Here is a 23,329-nt window from a genome sequence, read left to right as displayed (position 1 = left end):
GCTCTTGAACTGTACTAAAAGCCTCCATCCAAAGGGATGACTTTGATCTTGGGGCACAACATTCTGAAAACATTATGCAGTCATTTAATATTTTTTCCCATCCCACTCAACTCTTCCAAAAAAAAGGGTTAACATTTCAAATAAGCTTTATTATGGGGTGACAGGTTAAAGGTTCTTAAATAGAGATAGAGGTGAGAAGAATGGCGCCTCATCCCCGCAAAGGCAAGTGGTGAGAGTGCAAGGAATCATCAGCTGGAGTGGCGTTGGCCCCCCACTTCAGCACCTACAGTGCCTGGCACATAGTGGGCACTCAATAAATATTTGTCAGCCATTTGTAGGTGGTGGGTGTGATGGGTGATAAGAGGCTTCCTTTGGATACAATATACAGGAAAGAACATCTTACATCTTATATGTCTGCAGTTACTGGTTCCAGTTCAGAGGTACATCCCCAGTTCCACTCCACCCTTGGGTAGCCCCTCACCCTTATGCCCTGGGAGAAGGGCTAGGCCCCCGTCATTCCAGCACCCCAAACCCTTTTTCTAGGGCTGCAGCTTCTCCACGTGGAAGACGGAGTGGGCATACACTCATCTGGGAAAGGACAGCATACTCATGACCCCTCACTTTTGGGGCTCTGGGATCTTAAAATCTGGAGTCTTTCCGGATTATCCCAGAATGGCTGCCCATTTTTAGAATCCCTCCCTGTCATGTAGCGTCCTACTCTTGACCCTCGCTTTCCGCGCTTAAAGGTATTACTTGGTGGGTTGGGGGACCCCAGGCAACTTGAGGGGATCCTTGCTCGGGGGACGGCGTAAGGCAAAGAGGCGGAATGGGAGTGTTGGAGGTGGGGCCGCAGGGCCCTAGGGTAACCCAATCGCAGGGCCAGTCGTCAGCTGAGGCCCCACCCCCGCTTCCGGAAGCGACCCCGGATCTTCCTTGCACTATTGTAGGGTTGGGCCGAGGCCCGCGCATGCCTGCAGAAAACCTACGGGCTCCGGGGCGCAGGCTTCCTCCAGCTCCTCCTTTCGAAAGACCCTGGCAATGCGAGTAGGCTCCGCCCCCGCGCGCCGCCCATTCTACGGACAAAGTCTGGGCCTGCAGACATGCTCCGACCCCGCGCGGGGGTGCTCCGGCCGACAGAGTCCGGCAGCGCGATGGGGCCCCGCCCCCCCGCGGGGGCAAGCTGCCGGACGCTGTCCGCGAGCGCGGGAAGGGGCCCGCCCCGCGGCCCGGCGTGGTTTTGTGACGCGCCTCCAGTGACCCCGCCCCTTCCAGCAGCGTCAGCAGATCCCAGTGATTGCGCTGTCGGGCGATGTCCCCGGGCGCTAGCCCGGCCTGGTCCCGCAGTCCTCGGGCCGCTCCCAGCCCAAGCAGCAGCTGGGCCACTTCCACCGCCCCTTCTCGGGCCGCGAGGAACAGCGGCGTCTGCTCCTGTGCCAGAGGAAACCGCCAGGGGGCGAGGTCAGGGGGGCCACGCCCACAGAGTGGTCCTTCCGGACTCCACCCACTTGGGCACCGGCCCTTCCCCCTTCAGGTCGGGTGGCTTCCCGCGCTTTCCGCCTTTCCCACGCCCTGTTTTGCTTTGTTTTAGTAGATCCCGCTCCTGGTCTAACCCTGCTGTCCTGGGCGTCTTTGTCGGCTCCGGCCTGGAGAAGGGAGCGGGCGGCCCGGGCGTTGTTCACGGCGGCGGCCCAGTGCAGCGCGGTTTTTCCTAGGGGACGACGTGGGTGGTTGATACTCCGAGGCTGGGAAACAGACGTCTGGGTTCCTGTTTCTCACGGATTCTGGTTTTGGGGGAAGGACTTATTTGGGCCCGCGGGGGTTACCTCAAAGGTGGAAGCGTTACCCGGGTGACCGCCGGCCGGCAGGAAGCCCTGCTTCTCTTAACGTCACCGGCGCGCGGGAGGGACAATGGGGCATTGTTCTGGGCTCGGTGGGACCGGGAGACCTACCCCCACTAGACCTCTCCCCCTTCTCACAGACACTCCTTCCTCAGCCTAGTTTCCAGTGGGCTAGGGCAGTGTGGGTATGTTGTTGAGGATGACAGGGGTAGGATTCCATACTGACGTCGCACTGCACATTTACCACCCTCATGGCTAGGTGGGAGGGGATCCCCCGTCTGCAGTTGGTCTCTCTGCTGTTTCCTTTTTTTGCATCTTATCTCACACTCCATCTGTGCCACTTCTCCACAGCACAGCACCAACCTCTCCAGATCCGTACCCCATTTATCTCTGGCCCCCACATCTGCTTGGGCTGCAATCAGTTCTTCAACCAGGTCCTCCACTGCCAGCCTGGCGGCCAGCATCAGGGCTGTGGTCCCGTCCTCTGTCCGTGCATCCACTGCAGTCTGTCTGCTGCGGAGTAGGAGCTGGGGGTCCAGAGAGGGCCAGTGAACCCTGTTTGTCCTGGACTGCTCGCTCAGGCCCCTCACACTCTTAACCAGCTCCCAATCCATATTTGGCCATCTGTTGTTTCTCTTTCAGACCCCCAATCTCACATCACCTTCCTCTCTGCCAAACCCTAGGGGATGCTTTTGCCTTGCCCCTTGTTCCTTTTAGGGACCCCAGTGTGCACTGACCTGGCAAACCTCCCGAGCATCAGCAGCCACAGCAGTGTGCAGAGGGGTGCGCCCTGCTCGATCTGGTTGGTTGGGGTTGGCTCCAGCCTCAAGGAGGCGGCGGGCAGCCGTTGGCCGGGAGAATCGGGCAGCCAGGTGCAGGGGTGTCTCCCCAGTGCCCACAGTGTGAGCCTGGGGACAGGCCCCTCCACCTAACAGGGGTTCCCAGGGCTCAGGGCTTCCCAACCATGCTCCCTGGAAGGTCCTGGACTCCACTCCCCCACAGCAAACTGCCGACATCAGGGGTGTTACCCCATCTGTGGGTGGGAGACATGAAGAATGGGAGACAAGTTAGTCAAAAGGACGGGACTGCGGGAGGAGAACATGGTGGTTCCGGGAGAATCATAGCCTGAGGTGTCAGGAAGCCCAGCTCTGGCTCTTGATTTTGTGTGTCTTTAGTCATGACTTTATTACTTTTTTCTGTGCTTCGGTTTCCTTGTCTGTAAAGGGAGCCGGTGTGCCTTAATTCTTAGACATTCCAGGCAGTGGTTCTCAAACTTGAGTCTGGATCGGACTTACCTGGAGGGCTGGTTAAAATACACAGTCCCTAGTATTACAGTGAGTAAATTCCTTTTAAAAAAGAAAAAACCCTCAGCTATGAACAAGTGTTCTGGTTTCCTCTCACTCACCTAATGTGTACCTCAGTGACTGACAGGAGTCTGTAAAGCAGTAAGACAGCAGACTGAGGATTTCTGAGTCAGTAGCTCTGGAGTGGAGCCTGAGAATTTGTATTTCTATTTGTATTTCTAACAATTGCCCTGATGATGCCTGATTCTTCTGTCCCGGGACCACACTTTAAGAATCACTATTCTAAAGCACTAACTCTAAGCTTAATTTTCTCAATTCTAATATCAAAATACTTTCTGATTCTAAAAGAGTCAACGGGAATTTTCCTTTTCTTGGTCTGGGTTAACTCACCAGGTCCACGTGTGTCCACGTCAGGGACATCCATCTCTGATTCCTGGGGAGGAGTCAGCATGGCTGCCTGGGGGAGCTCCTGACAGTCACTGCTCAGAGGCCAGAGCTGGCACTTGGAGGGTGAGGCCGTTTCTTCAGCCTTGGGGATCAGAACAAGGATCAGTGAAGGAAGGCTGACTCTTCCCTTCAACTCTGCCATTACCTCAGGACCATTCCTGCCCCAGTACTATCACGTGGCCCACCTCCTCTCCTTCCTCGGGGCCTGAGCACATCACAACTCCATCCTCATCAACTTCTGCCTCTGGCTTCAGTGCCCTGGAAGGGGGTGTTTGGGTAGAGGACCTTCAGGGTCCCCAGGACTTCCAGCAGCCTTCCTCCCCGTCTCCCCTTCCTCTGTCATCAAATTCTGATCATAAATGTCTCCACAGGAAAGGGTTCCCTCCCTGAGCCCCTTTCCTCCTCACTCTTACTTGAGGCCAATGCTGTCTTCACCCAGGGGAGGCCGGCGTCTGCGGTGAGCCGGCTGAGTTCGAGGCCTTCGAATGAATCCAGGGGGCAGCCAGAGGGCCCCATGCTCTCGGCGCCGCCTCCGGATGAGCTGAAGAACCAGAAGAGCCCCAAGGGCCAGGAGAAGCACCCCGGCTGCGGGTGAGCACAGTACAGGCCAGGGAAGCTGGTTGGTGGGTGGTGCTGGCGGGAGAGACACAGTCACAAAAAGAGACCATTTCTCGTGAGGCTGGGTACTAACTGTGAGACCTCTGGGCAAGTGCAGTAACTTCTTTCATCAGTTTCCTCATGCAAAGTGGAAAAGGGAATCATAATAGTACCTGCCTTATGGTGTTGTTGGGAGGATTAAATGAGTTGATACTATAAAAGCCCTTAGAGCAAGGCCCGGCCTGTAGGAAGTGCTGTATGGGCTATGATTCTTTCCTGTACTGTGAGCTGTTTGACAGACGGATGATTGCACTTAGTAGAGGATGGAGCAGATGATAAAGGTTAGGATAAAGTACTTAGGGAAATGAGGAAGGAGACTGAAGAGCAAAGGGGCCATGAGGAGATCCAGTTAGAGAATGAGGTTCACAAGGGTCAGTCTCTACACCTACCATCTGCGGTCCCTGCAATCCTGTGTCATTTGGCCTCCATTGCTGGAAGTGGGTCGGGAGCAATGTCAGGGGAGATGATGGGGGTCACCTACCGGTGCCAGCACGAGGATGGGCAGCCAGTAGGGGTCCTGGCAGCAGGTGCTCCAGGGCCCCCACTGCCGCTGTGGCGGCGAGGAAGTGGAGCAGGAGCCCAGGATCCCAGGGACAGCGGGATGCAGGGTGGTCAGGGCCACAGCGGGACAAATCCACACCCATCACCACCACAAACCTGTAGGGGAGGTGCCCCAGAGACCCCTGTGTTGGTCCCTGGCTCCCTTCCCTCCACCCACTAAAAAGCTGGTGTCTGGCGCACCGCTCCCCTGGCCCCGCCTTCTTACCCAGTGCTGAGAGAGTCGGTCTCCTTGCCCACAGGCTGTGTGTGAAGGGTTGCTCTCTCCTGATGGGAGATGTCCAGGGTTCCTCCCAGCTCCTCTTCGGCCTGGGGCCCAGGATAGGGGTACACCATGTCCTTGCCATCACTATCTTTCCTTACCCAGAGCCCCACTCTCAGAGTCAGGGATAGCACCCGGGCCAGGGCAAGCAGCTGCTGGTCCAGGGCTGGGGGGCTCAGCACCACCAACAGGGCCAGGGAGGGCCCCCATTCTGAATCCCCATCTTTAGGCCTGCAGTCACCTCCATCCCAGCCACATTCTGCAGTGTTGCAGCCTTTCTCGCAGTGCCCATTGTGGAAGTGATCGTGGCAGTACTGGTCATAGGCTGGACTGTGGGGTGAGGAGAGGGGGACTCAGGATTTCCAAAGAAACCCGACCCCCTTTTTCATTCCAGAGAGATGTCTGATATTCCACCGCCTCTAGGTACTGATTGCTAAGTGGGGAGAGCTCCGGAGCAACGGGCTTAGTCAGGTCCTGGAGGGCAGGTAGTCCAGACCCTCTAATGTCTGTCACACCCTTGTCTCCTAAGACTGTCCCCTCTCCCTACCCTCCCAAGCACTCCTGTCTCCCTGAAGGAGAGTCCAAGGCCCAACCAGGGGTGCTGGTTGCTAGGGTAGATATTCCATGGCAATGGGCACAGAGAAAGAGGCTTGAGGTCAGAGGTCCCACAACTCTGAGAGGAGGCCAGACAGAGGTGGTGCCCTCCTTCCTGGTCCCCATGTTAAATATTGATGCTGCCCTACTCCCTTGGACTGGAACCCAGTGTCTTCTACCCCTACTTAGCAACGGTTATTAGGGTGGAAACTCCCCGGAGCTTGAGGCTGTAGTCACACGGCAACCCAGAGGCATCTATGTCCTTCCTCCTGCCTCACTCTGCCCTCCTCCACACCTCACCCCCAAGTCAGGGTTTCAGGCTCACGTGCAGGCCGGAGGAGTCTCACAGTCGTAGCCATCAAACAAACACTCAGCAGAGTCACACTGCGGGTGGCACTGCCCATCCCGGAAGAGAAGCCAACACTGGGAGTGGGAAGGGCAGCCTTTCCAGGGGTCCGGGACCCCCAGAGAGCAGTCCCCCCCATCCCAATTTCCTTCAGGGCCGCTGCAGCCAGCGTCACAGGCCCCATCTCCACCTCTGCCCTCACATTCCTTTGCTCCAGGCCTCTGACACCGGGGCCCTGGGGAGCTGGGAGGGCAGGAGCATCGGAAGCCTGGGGTCCCAAGTCCAGGGATCTCTGAGCAACTGCCGTTGTGTAGGCATGGAGAAGGAGGGCCACAGCCGTGAGGAGCCGGAGGGGTCAGGCAGTCAGGGCCCCCGTAGCCACTGAGGCAGGCACAGCGGGGTGGGAAGCCAGGCTTGGGGGAGGGCAGACACAGGCCACCATGGTGACAGTGATGGAGGCCACAGGAGGGGGCTCTGTGGCTGCAGGTGGGGCCCTCAAAGCCCTGTGAAGAGGAGAGAGATATTGGGGGAGGCCCTTTATTATTCTTTCAACCCTCCCCCAGACAAGCAGACTCTCAGTGGGTCTTATAGTCTCATATCTGGAAGGGGCCTCAGAGAACATCAAGTTCATCATTTTATAGATGTTGAAACCATGGTCCGTGGTACTTTCACACAATGACATATTGCGCAGTGGTGAAAATGGATGAACCACAGCTGTGTGCAACAACCTAGGAGACTAACCACCTAGAGAGTGGTAGTAATTAATATCTTTATCCCTGTACATAGGGTTATATGCTTTTCCTTCTCTGGAAGGGGAATGGGATAGAGGAAGACATAAGCACATGTGAGTTATCGTTTATCGGTTTATGGGTGTTATGTTATAAGAAGAAATCAAAGAAAGACATGCACAAATCAATGATGTTAGTGTATCATGAACCAAGGCTTACAATTAACCTGATTTCATGCATCTGAAGTCCATAAACACACACACACTCACACACACACACACACACACACACAGAGGTAAAAGAACTTATCCAAGGTCTCACCCAGCTTGACTTTGGGGTCTTGTGTTAGGCAGTGCCTGTGATTTCTGAAAATTCTATTCATGCTACCACCTGATCCTGCCTTTCCCCCTGAATTGGTTCTGAATAATTTACCACTGTAACATGGGCTAGCTTTCACAGTAATAGACCTCTGGTGCTCCCTGGGCTCCCCTCTAGGATCCCAGTTCAGGCATTCTCACCTTGCATCAGTGTTGGGGGCAACAGAGAAGACCGCTTTGCGTTCACTCACCTGGGGGCAGTGGCAGGTGAAACTCAGGGGTGGTCCTACTATAGTCTCACAGGACCCTCCATGGGAGCAGGGCTGGCTCTGACAGGGGTCTGTCTCCACTTCACACCACTGGCCTGCGATGGGGTGGGATCAGATGTCACACCCTGCTTCTGTCACTGCCTCCCCCCTAGCTCATTCCTGGGAATTAACCCAGCCCTACCTGCTCAGGCAGGGAAATCCTGGGCATAGTCTCTAGGGTGTGGTGTGGAGGCAGGGGGATAAGCACAATGACTAGGTTGCCTTGTGGGTGGGGATTGGGAGCTCAGCTGTGCCCCAGGTGTGCCTGCACACACCCTCCCAGGCCTCACCAGTGTATCCAGGCAGACACTGACAGTAGAAGGCATTGGCCAGAGAGTGGCAGGCTGCTGTGCCTGTGGGGTGGCAGGGCCGGTCCAGACACTCGTCTACGTCCCCCTCACAGCGCAGCCCCACAAAGCCTGGAGGGCAGGTGCAGTAGAAGCCTCCAGCTTTGGGGGTGCAGGTCCCATGGTTGTGACAGGGCTGGGATTGACAAGCGTTGGATTCCTTTGAGCAGTTCTGTCCACTGTAGCCTGGGGCACACTGTAGGCAAAGAGGGTCAGACAGGGAAGCAGTCGTACCACCCATCCCAGCACTACAGGGGACCCAGCTCAAGATCATCTGCCCAGCCTTCTCCCCACCTTCCAGTTCAAAGCATCATTCAGTTTACTGTCAATCGCAGCCCTGTGTAGTCCAACCCTTCTGTCTCAACTCCATGACACACCTTCGTTCAGTGGCTTGCAACTTAGCCCCTCCAGCAGTCCCAAAGCATCTTAGGACCACTAAGCAATAGGTCCATTTTTGGTAAGACCTCCTTCCCCCACCACACCTCCACCAGGCTCTGTCATGCTTTATCATTTAAAAAAAAATATTTTATTTATTTGACAGAAACAGCCAGAGAGGGAACACAAGCAGAGGGAGTGGGGGATGGAGAAGCAGCCCCCATCCCTGGCCTCCTAACCCCCCACCCCCTCCAGGGCAAGCAAGGAGTCCAGTGCAGGGCTCAATCCCAGGAACCTGGGATCGTGACCTGAGTTGAAGGTAAACGCTTAACGCTTAATGACTCAGCCACCCAGGCATCCTTTGTTGATTAATTTATTGAGTTCAGCATTTATTGAGTTCAGACTTTGTGCCGGGCATTGTTTTAAGGACTAGGAATATGAAGAGAATTAGAACTCCTCCCCACTTCTGTTAAATTCTCATTCAACCAGAAGAGAGAGAGAGCATTTATTACATGGTTTCTATACATAACCTCACAAAACTCTCCCCCAAACCCTGCAGATGTGTTATCTCATTTGATTCTCACTTTACAGAAAAGGCAACTGATGCCTGGAAATGCTGAGTGACTTGCACACGTCACACTTCTAACTGGTGGCAGAGCTGGGATTCAGTGCAAGTCTGTGATGTCCAACCAGTGCCCTTAAGCATTTGGGGCTTGCTTCATGCCATTCTGCTAGTAGGAGCAGGGTCATTGCTGAGGTTCTGTACCATGGGCTGAGTTCTTGCAAGAGCAAGGAGAGCATGTAAGAACACAGTACCAGCAAGGCTTCCGAAAGGTGGAGAAAAGAGGGAGTTAACAGAGAATCTGGGGAGTGGCCAGAGGGTTGAGAGAAGCAGGTGAGTGGGGTGTTTTGGGGATGTCTGAGAGAAGGAGTCTCAGGAAAGGGGAGGTAAAGCTGAGTCATGGGTGCAGGGCTGTTCACTACTAATTAGTACATTGCTTTCATGTGTGTTTGAATAAAAAATTTAAAAAGTCAAAGAAAATGTTTAGGGGATCTGCATCATGTCTTTTATTCAAAGTCAGGGTTCTTTTTTTTTTTTTTTTTTTTTTTAAGATTTTATCTATTTATTTGACAGAAATGACAGAGAGAGGGAACACAAGCAGGGGGCCTGATGCAGGGCTTGATCCCAGGACCCTGAGATCATGACCCAAGCCTAAAGGCAGATACCTAACGACTGAGCCACCCAGGTGCCCCTTTTTTTTGTGTGTGTGTGTGTGTGTGTGTGTGTGTGTGTGTGTGTCACAGAAGAAGAGGGAGAGAATCTTAAAACTGGTTCCATACCCAGCCTGGAGCCCAATGCAGGGCTGGATTTTATGACCCTGAGATCATGACCTGTGCTGAAATCAAGGACAGATGCTTAACTGACTGAGTCACTCAGGCGCCCCCAAAGCTGGGAGTTTGGAGTACAGGCATTAGGCTGCTCTGACTTGAGTCCCAGCTTTGTCTCTGCTGCTCAGTGACTGGAACCACCAAAGAGAGGCCCAAACCCAGTCTGGAGAGAAGTTAGGGAAGTTTTCCTGAGGAGGTACCTCTTGGGCACCATCAGTGGAAGAGGGGTGGGGAAGAGCATGGAAGAGCCAGTAAACGGGGTGTGCAGGGAAGCGAGCAGCTGCTGGAGCAGAGAGCAGGAGGGTGGGGGTGGCGTGAGATGAGACCCGGGTGGCAGGCCGGTCACCAGGGCCTCGGACTTCACTGTCAAAGAGGTGGGCAGCCACTGAAGGGGTTTAAGTAGGGGAGTGACAGGCCAGCTTAACATTTTCAACAGAGCACCTGGTGGTGGAGTAAAGGCTGAGCCTCTAGGGCAGGGACAGGGAGCTCCAGGTGCCCAGGTAGCCTGCAGCAGAGGCCTGGACGGAGGCAGTGGGACAAAGGGTGAAGGAGGAAGGCCAGAGTTGATAAAGATTTAGGAGGCAAAAGGACATGATTTGGGGGTAGGTTGGCTGTGTGGGGTAAGGAAAGGAAAAGCAGATGAATGCATTAGTGCCCTGCCCAGCGGCTTTTCCCATGTGCAGCCCGCCCTTGTCTCCCCTCCCCATTCTCCTCTAGGCCTGCTCACCTGGCAGAGATAGCCGCTGGGCTGGGCTATGCAGGTGGCCCCATGCTGGCAGGGCCTGGATTCACATGGGTCCACCCTGTCCTGGCATATGCTGCCTTGGAATCCGGGAGGGCAGCGGCAGAAGTAAGAGGAGCCTCTGTCAAGGCAGACGCCTCCATTCTGGCACAGGGAAGACACTTCTGTGCCTGAGGAGAGAGGCAAACAGGGATGGATGTAGCTAAGTGGGGCCCCAGACCTAGAGCAGAGAGGCTTTTGGGGATCACTGACGTTCCTGGGGTGGGGGGAGGCCACTTGGAGCCCGAGGAGTCAGTAACTTCTGGTGCTGAAAAGGTTATAACATCAAGATCCCCCTCCTGCCTGTTGTGCCAGAATGGGGAGAGATACCTCCTGTTAAGCTTTTTAGATCATTATAAGCAACTGTATTCTTCGTTTAAAACAAGTCTCAAGGAAGAAAGAACTCAAAGGAAACTTTGGGAGGGGGGTTAACTAATGGGCTAAGTCTGTCTCCTGAATTTGCATTCTCTGATGTTCCCTCACTGTGATTTCTACCCTTTAAGCCCACAAGAGGCTCCTGCTTGAGTTCTGTTCATAGTAAGCCTCATATGAATGAGGGGTATGTTCTTTTACAAGGGGCTTGGCCCCTAGTGAGTGGGAAGCAGCCGTTGAGTTATGTGAAGTGTGGTCCACTCTAGGTGAGTTATGATTGGTCATGACACAGTTGGGTTGCTTCGCAGTGAGCTGTGTCCCAGGGGTTGTGTTAAGCTGGAGTCTTGTTGGCTGGACGGGTTGGTGTTGCTTGAGTTGTGTTGAGCGTGGGGATAGAAGCTAAGTGGAGGTAGGCTGCCTCAAGAGCTGTAGCATCAGTAATAGTGTTTGGTTTGTGTTACTTTGACTCTCAGTTGGTTGTTTTGGACAAATGTTGTGTGTGGATGCCATCAGGGATCAGGTAGAGGGGACACCCTTACTCTCTTCATCTGTTCCCCTTTGGTCCTTGGGTCAGTACCTTGGCTCAGAGCAGCCTTCTGACAGGACAGTGGCAGGTTGCAGAGAGGGCCGGTCCATCCTTGGAGGCACAAGCACTGGAAGGAGGGCCCAGTCTGGAGGCAGTGGGAATTATGTGGACAGGGCTTCAGGGCACATAAGTCCATCAGACTCTGAAGTTTGGGAGGGAGCAAGAGTCAGGACAGAATATCATGTGTTTAGACCCAGAGAAGGTTTTCAGCTAGCTCCTCAAAATCCTTACTTCTCAGACTCTCTCCTGAATGGTCTGGGGCCCGGTGATAGCCCCCCTCCCACCCTGGTTTCCTCTCATACCCACATCCCAGAGCATCCCTGGCATCAGAAATCCTTTCATTCTTTCTATTCCATGCAAACCTCACTCCACTCCCAGATTCCAGACCTGTGGATACCTCTCCCCAGCTCCCTGCTCTGTCTTTTAGTCCCAGAGACCCTTCCACCAGAGCCTTCCAGCCACTACCCTCCTCAGCAACTTGGCTCAGCACCGCTCACCTGGCAGCTGCCTCCTGTGTAGCCAGGGGAGCAGAGGCAGTGGGGGCCCTGGGGGCCATCTTGGCAGGTTGCCCTGTTCCTACAGGGGCTGGAACAGGACGGACACAGGGCACAGTGGGAGGAAGTCCGGGCAATCAAAGGGGAGGGAGGGTGGGACGTGATGGTGAGATGGGGAACCAGAAAGGGAAGCAGAGTGAAAGGATCTGCGATATGGAATTCAAGGCAGTCTGGAGCCCCAGAGGAGATGGAGAGGAAGGGTGGGAAGGCTGAGGGGGCCCCCTCCCTTCCTCTTGGGGGTCTTCGCTCACTTGTCGGCGCAGCTGGGACGGGTCCTTTCCTCACAATGTGGACCCTGGAAGCCCGCAGCACAGAGGCAGGAGAAGGTGCCAGGCCTGTTCACACAGGTACCCCCATTGAGGCACGGGGCTGGAGAGAGGAGGCTGTGAGGGTTTGGGTTCCTTGCCTGTAACCTGACCTGTAGCCTTAGTCACACCACACACAGGACACACACGCCCTCCCTCCTGTCCCCATCAAAACAGCACCCCATCATGGCACCCAGTTAATTTGTTTTCATATGTAACACACCCACCCTGACCGGTTCCTCTATCCTCTTGTGGCCCAGCTGGAGGATGCGGTGGGCACTCACCAGAGGCACAGTGGTCAGTGCTGGTCTGGCAACGTGGCCCAGTGTGGCTCAGAGGGCAGGTGCAGGAATAGCCCCCCGGCCTGGGGCTACAGGAGCCACCATTGAGGCAAGGCCCTGAATAACAAGCTGTCACCTCCTCACTGCAGGTAGGTCCTGAGGGAAGTGAGTAGGGTCTGAGAGAGGGAATCCTCTTCTCTCTTGTCTTCCTCCACTCCCCTCCCCTTCCTTTTCCTCGTCCCCATCCCTATTTTCTCCCATCCAACCTTTTGTCTTTTCTTACTGCCTCTTGCACATCACCTGTGTTCCCTACAGCCTGTGCCCCGTTCTCCTGGGTGGTGACCCAGACCCAGAGTCTTGGGACATGTCTCTACTGGTCTTGCCCTTGATTAGAGGGTGGCCAGCCCAGAATGTCTGTGGCTTAGGGAGGGCCTCACCTGTGTAGCCTGGGGGGCAGGTACAGTTGTAGCCAGAGGGCTGGGGCTGACAGGTCCCCCCATGGGCACAGGGCATGGATATGCAGCCCCCCAGCTCTGCTTCACATTCTGGTCCTGTCCAGCCCACGTCACACACACATGAGGATCTGGTCATGAAAAGAAAATGGAGGGTTTTCTTCTTCTGGTGTTTTTTCACTTCATCCCCTCCCTCAATGGTCAAACCCCTAGGACCTCTTCTTTTTTTTTTTTTGCCCTGAGACTCTGGCCCCTTTCTTCAGTGGCTCTGCTCTCAGCATCGTCCCCTTTCCATACTCTACATTTCTCCTGTAACTGTTTATTGTCTCTCTTTCCTAATTAGAAGGAAAGCTCCATGAGAGCAGAAGTGTTGCGGCACCTGGGTGGCTCAGTCGGTTAAGCATTGCCTTTGGCTTGGGTCATAATCCCAGGGTTCTGAGATCGAGCCCTGTATCGGGTTCCCTGCCTAGGAGCCTGCTCAGGAGCTCAGGGTCAGGAAGCCTGCTTCTCCCTCTCCCTCTGCTGCTCCCCTGCTTGTGCTCTCTCTCTGTCAAATAAATAAATAAAAATCTTAAAAAAAAAAAAATAGAACAGACACATTATCTCTTTTGTTCTGTGCGGTTTCCCCAGTCCCTAGGAAAGTACCCACACATAGCAGATGCTCAGTATTTGTCTAATGTATGATGAATTGGGCCTGGGATCTAATGCTTTTCTTTCTGCTCTGACCCCCTAGCCTTTGGTTTCCCCCATGATTTATGACTTCTGCCCCCATGGGACATCACTCACTAGTTGTGCCCTCAAATTGGCAATGAGCTCAGCACTTTGCCATCTCCTTCATCTTCTCTCTCTGTCATTTCCCGCAGGCTCCCTGCTCACTGGCTGTGCTCTGCCCTCGCTGAGAAGGACAGGGGGACGGCGCAGGGAGGCCTGGAAGGTTACCTGTGGCAGTGCCCATGGTGGCAGGTGCAGTTGCCCTCAATGGGAGCACAGCCAGGATTCCCGTCGGGGCACAGGCATTGGGCCTTGTCCTCCCGATCCTGGCACTTTCTCGTGGGCTGGCACAGGTTGGGGACACACACGGGAACCTCACAGACATGACCTGCAGTGGGAAGATGGGAGAAAACAGAGTCCCTCCATGTCCTTGATGAGGCCAAAGCCACTTCTTATGTATGACTTGCTCACACCCCATGAAGCTGTCCTTCAGTGGCTCCCTATTGCCTCAGGATACAGTCTAACTTCTTCAGAATGACACACAGGGCCCTGTGTGACATGATTTTCCTGTAACTGCTGAGCTGCTCAGTTTTCCTTCCACACCTTTGTGCATGCAGTTAACCTGCAGCTAAAACATGCAATCACTCTATCATGACAAACTCCTACTCATTCTTCAAAATTCAGCTCAGCCATCACCTCCTCCATGAAGCCCTCTTATCTCTAGTCTGGTCGGCTGGTCCTTTGCTCCTATAGAATCCTGTGCAGTCCTCTCCCAGAGCACCTTTGGGCCATAACCAACAGGACTTCATGGTCTCTCTGCTCTAGATTTAAAGCCAGTTGAGGAGAGCAACTCTCTTACTGTGCTTGTGTCTGTGTCTGGCAGAGGAGACACTTAATATGTTTTTGCTAAATAAGCAAATGAATGGCTTCCTGTGGAACCCTAATCACACATGATTCATAATTGGGCCCAGCATGTGCCCTAAGGATGACACCTGCCGTCAGCCCCAGGTCGTATGGTTGTGCAGGTTGCGCATGGAATAACTCCAAGGGGTTCCCGTCGCCTTCTCTTCTCACGTCCCAGCCCTCGAATGCCCAGTTGTGACCTCTGCCCCACCCCATATGGGCTCAGCTCTCCTGCCAGCCCTTTCTAATGCCTTCCTGGCTGACCTGTGAAGCCAGAGGGGCAGAGGCAAAAGAAGGCTCCGGGGAGATCCAGGCAGCTGGTTCCAGCGGGGCATGGGCCACTCAGGCACTCGTCCACCTCTGCCTCACAGCGCGGGCCTTCAAAGCCTGTGGCACAGCAGGAGGGTAAGGAGCCTGACCAGAAGTCTGTCCTTTGCCCCACTCTCCCCTCCAGTGTTTGAGCCCTGGTTTACCTGGGAGACACTTGCAATGGAAGGATCCGGGCTGGTCCTGGCACTGCCCCCCATTGGCACAGGGAGAGCTCCCACACTCATTGATGTCCTCCTCACACTGGGACCCAGTGAATCCTGGTGGGGCAGGGAGTGAGTGCGGAGAGATGGCAAAGGTTGTCTTATGTTTTTTTTTCTTTCCCTCCCTCCCTCCTTTCCTCCCTCCCTTCTTTCCTTCCTTCCTTTTTAGTGATTTTCTCTAGATTCATTAGGCAGTTTGTTACAAAAATTTCTGACTAAGCTGTACAGGTATGATTTCATGGATTTAAATAAGAAATTTAGAGTTAATACTTAGAGTCTTCTCTTTACATATGTAGAAATAACATTGCTACAAATGGCAATGGAAAGGTTCTTGTTTCAGATGGCTTGGTTTGGGGGTTCGTCTACATGTTTCATTATATAATGAGGCACAAATTTCGGGGCTTCTCAAATACTGATTTGAGTTTGAGAAAATAACAGAGAGTAACTTGGTAAGTTCATTCTTCATGTAAATAAGCCATAACTGGATATTTGTATCAAGGCTAAAAATATATTGTGTGAAAAGCATAAATGCAAGTCCTAGCCCTTCCCCTCACCAGGAAAGGTGAACCTGGAGGGCTTCCCAGAGAAAACACCTGGGCAGGTGGAGATGACAAGGGAATGATGCTCAGCCACCCGCTATCTGTGTGACTTTGGGCAAGCTACTCGAACTCTCTAGGTTCCGGTTTCCTCCTCTGTAAAAGGGAACATACCTCATGGTGTCATTGAAAGGATTAAATGAAGAATGTCTGAAAAATACACAGCCAAGTGCCTGGCCTGGAGTAAATATTCAATAAACATCCATTATCATGACAGCAGGGAACAGAGGGGTCTGATGGAGCTGGAAGAGGAAGGCCAGGGCAATGTTCCCTGCATCCAGGGTGAGCGGTACCAGGACCAGCCCCGGATCCCCATGAGCAGGGAGAGCACACAGAGGGGACTCTGGAGGAGGGCTGGAAAGGGTAGTTTGGGTGATTTGGCAGGACAGAGATGAAGATGGGTGAGTATACAGGGAAGACCTGGGGAACGTAAAAGAGAGTTTTGGGGGCAGAGGAGCTGGAGAAATGGGGGCCTCCTTGGCCAGGCCAGAGTGAGCTTCAAGAGGCTTGGGGTGATCGCAGGGCCTGCACTGTGGTTCAGGGTGGGGCAGAGGGCTGGAGTGGGATTGGCACTCACCGGGCAGGCATTCACACCGGAAGCCGTTGAGCAGGTCATGGCAGTCGGCCTGGTTCAGGCATGGAGCTGAGGCACACTCGTCTGTCTCCACCTCACAGAGCTGCCCTTCTAAGCCTGAGGACATGGAGGTGTGGTGTGGGATGAGGCTCAGCCAGGTCAGCCCTGCCTGGACAACTCACCCCTTCTGCCCAGGAGGCCCGGGTTCTAGAACCAGCATGTGTCCCCATCAGGCAGCCCCTCCCAGGGTATGCTCTGCCTGCGGGCTGGGGAGATGAGCCTGCGGTCCTGCTGCTCTGCTGTGTAGCTCTGCCCTCTCCAGATGAGAAAGCTCAGGGAGCGGGGCACTTGCTGGGATCTGTGGGGGCAGCAAGAAGTACCTATTGGGGCCACTCTCTGCACAGAAGGTGGGCTCACCCGGCTGGACTAATGAGCCTGGAGGTTCTCAAGGTACAAGTGAGACAAATGGGCATCTACTTAGAGGAGCTTCAAGCCTCTTGTTCTACCCAAGTGGGCCTCTGGAATGGGGAGACCAGGAATCCCCAAGGCGGGTATTTGAAGGGCATTTGGGGAGTTTATTTGTCCCATATTTGTCCTGTATCTTCGCACTTCTCCTGGTATCCACAGTCTCACCCTAAACTGAAACTGGATGGGCCTCCAGTCCTTAGCTGCCTCCCACTTCTTGCCTGGGGAGTCTGCTTGTGAAGATCCTCGGCATCTATCCCTGTCCCTTGGATTGCTAGACGGTTTTCTCTGCTTTTGACCTTGGATGCTGCTCCGCTGAGAAAGGCTGTTTTGTGTAGTGGTTAAATCTACAGAAGCCGTGGGTTTGAATCCCGGCCCTGCCACTTACTAGCTGGACAACTCACTTACCCTCTCTGTGCCTCAGTTTCTTCATTTATAGAATGGGCACAGCAACAATGCTGACCTCATAGGATTGTTGCAAAGATGACAAAAGGCATGTAAGATGCTCAGGTGGTTCCTGGCATGAAGTAAGCTAGTATTTTTCTGGTTTCATTCAGCTTCCTGGTATTGGCTATATGTCCCTGAGGAGAATTTCCTGTGGCACCTTTTTTCTGTTGTACCAAATCCAAGCACACAGGCCCTTTGGGATTTCAAGGGCCTCTACAGGGGAGAGTTTCTGTGATTAGGAGGAACATTCTGAGTTGGCATGAGCAGAGGCTGCCGTTCTGCTCTTTTTTTTTTTTTTTTTTTTTTTAAAGATTTTATTTATTTATTTGAGAGAGAGACAGTGAGAGAGAGCATGAGCGAGGAGAAGGTCAGAGGGAGAAGCAGACTCCCCATGGAGCTGGGAGCCCGATGCGGGACTCGATCCCGGGACTCCGGGATCATGACCTGAGCCGAAGGCAGTCGTCCAACCAACTGAGCCACCCAGGCGCCCGTTCTGCTCTTTTTTGAGCAGGTTCTGTGTATAGTGGACCATGCTGTGCACTTTACAATGACTATGAAATGAATGCTCTTCCCTCACCCAGACTTGAGCGGCGTGAAGCTCGCTATCATCTGTGGCAGCCCTTCTCCTAGGAGCCTCGGGTATCCCAGAGCGTTTATCTGGGGTGGGGAGATGAGAAGCATTCTTTGGTAACTGAGCCTGGCTAGCCTGGGGCCATTTGTATTCCGCAGGGGTCATGACTGGGGGGTTCAGGATTAGTCCCCTGATTCTATACCCAAGGCTCCATGCATCTCATACCTGGTGGGCAGAGACAGTGGAAGGTGGCGAGCAGGTCCAGGCAGGTGCTGCCGGGGTGGCAGGGCTGGGACAGGCACTCGTTGTGATCAGCCTCGCAGCGGGAGCCCGTGTAGCCAGGGGGACAGAGGCAGTCAAAGGAGCCAGGGGTGTTGAGGCAAGAGCCGCCGTGTTCGCAGGGACTGGGGCCTTGCTGGGCTGGGAGGAGAGAAGAGTCAGGAGTCCGGAAGGGCCCGGGATGGAAAGGCAAGGAGGCCAGACTGCCAGGGAAGGCATGAGGGCCTGTTTAGAGAGAGAGCCAGTGTCTTTAAGACACAGAGGGACTAAATGAGGTCTGGAGGGCGGAGCATTGGTGAGAATACTATATAGGGAAGAGATGCCAAATCTGGGCAAAATCAGGAAAAAAGAGATGATTGTGTTTTTCACTTGAAAAACAATTTGCTGAGGCTGCTTGGGGGCTCAGACAGGCTCTGAAGTGGGCGGGGGTGCCTTACCCATCTGACACTCATCCAGATCCTGGTGGCAGGTGGGCCCTGAGTAGCCGGGCTGACACAGGCAGAGTGTGGAGCCCGTCAGGGGATTGGTGCTGCACTGGGCTTCCCCGTGGCACGGCTGGCTCAGGCACATGTCCTCCATGTGGCACAGGAGTCCTGGAGGGCAGGGTGGCTGTGAGGCTCTCCAGGGCCGCTCAAAGCTCCCAGCTGTCCTTTTGGTGCCTCTCTCACTTGCCGTCTCTACCGCCCCCTCCCTGGGCCCGCGGTCACACCTGTGCGTCCGGGTGGGCAGAGGCAGGAGAAGGAGCCCACGCGGTCAATGCAGGTGGATCCTGGGGCACAGGTGGCAGCAATACAGTCATCTAGGTTCTCTTCACAGCCTGTGCCTCCCCAGCCGCTCACACACACGCAGTGGAAGCTGCCAGCCGAGTTCTGGCACGTACCACCATTTCTGCAGCGAGGGGGACCAGGAGCCTCACATTCGTCCACATCTTCAGAGCAATCCCAACCTGCAGGGTTGGGTGGGAAGGGGACAAAAGCTGGAGCTGGGAGCCCTGCGAGGAGGGAAGGCCAGGGGCTGACCACCTGGGTCGCAAGTGCTCTGGACTTGGCTTACATGACTCACCTGTCCAGGCCTCTGGGCAGAGGCAGCTGTAGGTGCCCAGCCCATCCTGGCAAGTGCCCCCATTCTGACACTGGTGGCCAGCACAGTCATCTGAGTTCTCCTCACAGTCCGGGCCTGTGAAACCTGACAGGGTCATGAGATTAGCTGAGGGAAGGTGCCCTCCTTACTCAGGGAGAGGGGCTGCGGGTTAGGACACACCTTGGGGGCAGAGGCAGAGATGGAAGGTAGAGTCTCTTCCTGGAAACAGCTGACAGGTGCCCCCATTGGAACAGCCACTAGAGGGGCAGGGTCCTGGCTGAAGGTCACAGTGTCGATCCTCTCGCCCAGTGGGGCAGAGACACCAGAAAGATCCCAGCGTGTTATGGCAGGAAGTGCCCTTGGGGCAAGGTGCCGGGTCCAGGAAACACTCATTGATATCGTGTTGGCAGGCATGGCCCTCGAAGCCGGGTGGGCAGAGGCACTGGATCTGGGGGTGTGTGGCCAGACACACCCCTCCATTGATGCAGGGGTTGGCAGAGCAGAAGTCCTGAAGCTGACACTGCTCACCTGAGCCAGAGGACAGAGACGGCTGTCAGTAGCACTACACAAATCCCAGCTCATCTGAGAGAATGCAGCTCTCAGGCTGGCTTCTCTCTGTGGCTGATTTTCATGTTTCTTTCCGTTTCCTCCCATACCCGCTTTGCCCTGCTCCACCACCCCTCGCCATTCTGGAAATATGACATGTGTAGTTGGTGGGAGTATGGCTGATTGGCCCTGCCGGAGAAACTCTGGGTCACCTTTCCTTGGTGGGGAGGTGAGAACTCCCAGGAGACTTAGCATTTTGCTGCCCCCCACCCCTCCCCACCGCTGGCTGTGCACCCTCGGGCAGTTCTCTGGCCGCTCTCCTCTGGATTCCCTAATCTTTGGGTGGGTACAGTGTTCCAGATGATAAGGAGAGCCCCCCTCAGCTGCTGGCACAGGGGCAATGGCCAGGGGGTGGCTGGCACTGAGCTAAGTCAGCCCCGCCTGAGCATGGCCCCCGTCCTCTTCTCAACAACTGTATGTGGACATCAGCAGACAACCAAGGACATAGAGAGCTAGTTCAAGGGCACACACTTCCTTGGTGGTTGGGCTGAGAATGGCTGCCCAGAGCCCTTGCTCAGAGCACGGGGCCTGGCAAGTTAACACTGATGGTGCTTGTCACACAGCCTGGCCTCTCACCCCCAATTCCTCAGAATTACCTGGGCAGTTAAAAAATCTCCATGCCTGGACCCACTCCTGACCCACTAAATCAGCCTCTCTGGGATGTTTAGGGGCTGAGCATGGCCAAGTGTGAGAAGCCTGGTTTCTAGTCCACTGCTCACAGCACACTTTCCTACCCCTGTGGCCTCCACTACCCTATCCAGTCGTCCAGTCCCCTCCATCCTCGTAGGTCAGAGGGGCCTTCCTCTCCAGGGGCTCTCCGCTGTTCTGCACTCCCGACTGCTTCCTCAGGCTAGCACACCCTGCCGCCCGGGGTCCCTCACCTTGCCCCAGGGCTGCACCCCTCTTCCCAGGGTTGACACCCATTCCTCTCTCTGAGCCAGATCCCTTCCACCAGCACATTTTTCCAGGCGCTATCATGGGCTCCCACTTCTCAGAGAGAGGCCATTCGGATGTCTATCAGGCAGAATCCTGGAGGTTCCCCCTTCCCCCACCTTGTGCTGGGCAAGAACCCTCGAGCTGCTGGGTGGAGGGGCCAGGAGAAGGGTTAGGGTGGTACAATAAGGGGGCTATGGCAGTAACCATTCACTGATGGGTTTGGAAATGTTTCAACATTTTAACCATAGGTACCACTGGGCTGGTGAAGGTCAGTGTCTGGTAAACGGTCAGCAAGAGTAGCTTCTTGATTCTCACAGGCTTCAGAAGGGCTCCCTGTCGCTCAGACTCCCGTTCTATCTTTCCCAGCCCCTGCTCCTGCCTGTCCCCTCTCCCTCACCCCTGCAGTGCTCACCTGTCCATCCAGGCAGGCAGAAGCACTGTGGGCGGCCTGAGGCCTGGATGTGGCAGCGGCCCATTTTGGAACAGAAGGAAGAACAGGGGTCCTTGAGTTGGGCCTGGCACCTCTGGCCAGTGAAGCCAGAGAGACAGGTGCAGGAGAAGCTGGGGGCCAAGGGAGAGGGAAGGCTGGGGGAGCCTGGGAGGGTGGGAAGCAGGGCTTGGCAGCTGCCCCCATTCTGGCAGAGCTGGGCATCCAGGCAGGGGTCAGGAAACTGGCAGGTCTCACCCAAGAAGCCAGGGGCACATCTGAGGGCGGGGAAGGGGGAGAAGAAGACTCATGTCATTGGGCCCTCTTTGCCTTCTTGCCCACCTCCCTCCTCTGCTTTCCTTTCCCTTCAGAGCCTTCACCACCTCCCTTTCTCCTTCCTTCCCAGTCCTCCCTGCGCCCTGCGCCGCCCCCACCCCACCCCCAGTCTCCCTCTCCCAGGGGGCACACTCACTGGCAGGTCCCTTGTCCCTGAGACAAGTTCAGGCAGGTGCCTCCGTTGGCACAAGGCTCTGGGGAGTCCCCACAGTGCAGCACTAGGGATGGAGATGAGGATGGCTTGAGACGGGAGATTTGTGCTCCCTGTTTCCTCCTCTAGCTGCTTTGGAGGGACCTACCTGCACTAGCTCCACACACGTACCCACAACCACCGCCCGCTCTGTTCCTGGTCCCCACGTGGTGCTCCAGCTCCAGCCCCTCCCACCCCCAGGCCTCTAGATTCTTTCAGCTCTTAATCCCCACCCCCTTTCCTGTTTATTCTCCAGCCTCCCAAGTCCAGCCTCAGGCTCCATCCCTGGGAAGCAGGACAGCCGGTCTCAGGACGGGGGCCCAAGGGACTCCAGGAAGGTGAATGGCTGAGACGTTGAAGGGATTTCCTCCCGGAAGGGCCCAGCATTGAGCCATCCGGGGGGGTGGGGACAGCTGGACCGGGAAACGGACTCGGTCAGCCCTTGACCTTCCTGTGTCTCCATCTCCTGCTTTCTTGCCGCAGCCTCCCCTTAGCAGGTGGTCCGTTTTTTTCCCCTCTTCACCTCCTAAATGCGATTGTGAGGGCCTGCTGTCTCCCGGCTCCAAGGCCAGCTGGGTTTTCCCTGGGGGCAGGCACCTTCCCACCCATTCCCTTGATAGTCACCATCGCTGTGACTTGTGCAACTCCAGGGGCAGAGTCCTCCCTCCCTGTGTGAAACTCTCCTCCATCCAGTGTCCCCTCAAAAGCACGGGGCTTGGCCCTCTGCCCCCAACCCACCGACTGCCTCTTAAGGAAGATGGGTCCCCTCACTTCCCCTGCCCCATGCCTCACCTCTGGTCTTGACGACTGAGTGACACAGCAACAGCAGCAGCAGTGAAGGCGGCTGCATTCCAGAGCACCAGCTCAGACCCTGAGCCCTTCGCCGCCCTCTCAGGCAAGGACCCTGAGAGCCCTCACTGTGGCCGGAGCCACCTCCTCTGCTCCCTCGGCCCCTTCCTCCTCCTCTGCCTGCTGCAAGCCTCTCGTCTGAGCTGTTTCCTGAGTCACACAATGTCCTGGACACCCTAGTGATGGAAGGGGGAGGGGGAGGAACATTGAGGAGGATGAGGGAGGGGCCTTCTGTCCCTGACAACCCCGGGGAGAGGAGGTAGTGGGACTGTGGGCTGGAGGGCAGGTGATGGGAGGGGAGCACTGGGCTGGGGGTGGTGCTGGGACTGAATCTTATTGTGTTGCCTCCCCTTTCTAGAGATGAGAATGGCAAGGTGGCTGCCCTTTGCCTTGGGAGGGTCAGGACCGGGAAACAGAGGTGTGAGGTGCTGGGACATCTCTTCCAGGTCCGTATCTGTGCTTCCTGGACAATCTGCAACTTTCCATAAGTTGAAACCACTAACCTTGGTGGAGGGAACCCAAGGTACTTTCTTGTCCTTACCTTGGCCCTTGCTGGGGACTTAGTTTTCTCCTTTTGGGGAATAGGCAAGATGCTGGGCTGGTTCTGGGGGAAATCTCAGCCTGCCTTTGCCGGAGAACGTGTAAGAACATCATCAACGATAAATGAACGTTGTTTATACGAAAATCTGCAGTCTGGATTATCCACAACAAACACTACATTTGGGTAGCTTCCCCTTCCCTCCCTCTAGCACAGAGATCCCTGGGATGCAATGAATGCCATTTTTTTCTTTTAAGATTTTAGTTATTTATTTTGAGAAAGAGTGTGGGGGGGGTAGGGGCAGAGGGAAAGGGAGAGAAAGAATCTTAAGCAGACTCTGAGGTGAGTGTGGAGCCCCATGTGGGGTTGAATCTCACGACTCTGAGATCATTACCTGAGCCAAAATCAGGAGTCATTCGCTTAACTAACTGAGCCACACAGTGCCCCAGGAATGTCAGATTTTGAATTCAAAATTGTAGTAAATAAAATG

At 55.0% G+C, this 23,329-nt stretch overlaps 1 protein-coding gene across 1 annotated transcript; it reads right to left on the bottom strand.

Annotated features, from left to right (window-relative positions):
- Positions 1–128: 128 nt before the first annotated feature.
- Positions 129–22,467, bottom strand: NOTCH4 (notch receptor 4). Its single transcript, XM_032340752.1, has 30 exons — positions 22,245–22,467; positions 21,399–21,480; positions 20,912–21,204; positions 19,138–19,485; positions 18,940–19,062; positions 18,587–18,823; positions 18,315–18,470; positions 17,824–18,018; positions 16,119–16,232; positions 14,889–15,002; positions 14,680–14,802; positions 13,741–13,900; positions 12,787–12,932; positions 12,353–12,505; positions 12,015–12,132; positions 11,707–11,794; positions 11,201–11,351; positions 10,198–10,382; positions 7,650–7,902; positions 7,303–7,415; positions 5,986–6,509; positions 5,013–5,396; positions 4,728–4,903; positions 4,003–4,222; positions 3,775–3,847; positions 3,533–3,671; positions 2,576–2,871; positions 2,218–2,365; positions 1,611–1,708; positions 129–1,428 (listed from the first exon to the last, which is right to left on the bottom strand). Exons 1-30 carry the CDS (start codon positions 22,300–22,302, stop codon positions 715–717), a joined length of 5,982 nt encoding a protein of 1,993 aa, XP_032196643.1. The 5' UTR covers positions 22,303–22,467; the 3' UTR covers positions 129–714.
- Positions 22,468–23,329: the final 862 nt, after the last annotated feature.

Source organism: Mustela erminea, chromosome 4, assembly GCF_009829155.1.
Source record: "Mustela erminea isolate mMusErm1 chromosome 4, mMusErm1.Pri, whole genome shotgun sequence".
In the NCBI taxonomy this organism is placed as follows: Eukaryota; Metazoa; Chordata; class Mammalia; order Carnivora; family Mustelidae; genus Mustela; species Mustela erminea.
The sequence above is the reverse complement of the archived record's forward strand: the minus strand, read 5'-3'. Positions and strand labels throughout refer to the sequence as shown.

Coding starts and splice junctions, on each gene's coding strand:
- NOTCH4 (XM_032340752.1), bottom strand. CDS start 22,302: ATGCAGCCGCCTTCACTGCTGCTGCTGTTGCTGTGTCACTCAGTCGTC. Junction 18,471..18,586: donor CTGCCCACCCGGACGCACAG/GTGTGACCGCGG, acceptor CCTGCCCTCCAG/GACTCCTGTGCCACATGGAG. Junction 2,872..3,532: donor CGTGGACACACGTGGACCTG/GTGAGTTAACCC, acceptor TCCCACCCACAG/ATGGGGTAACACCCCTGATG.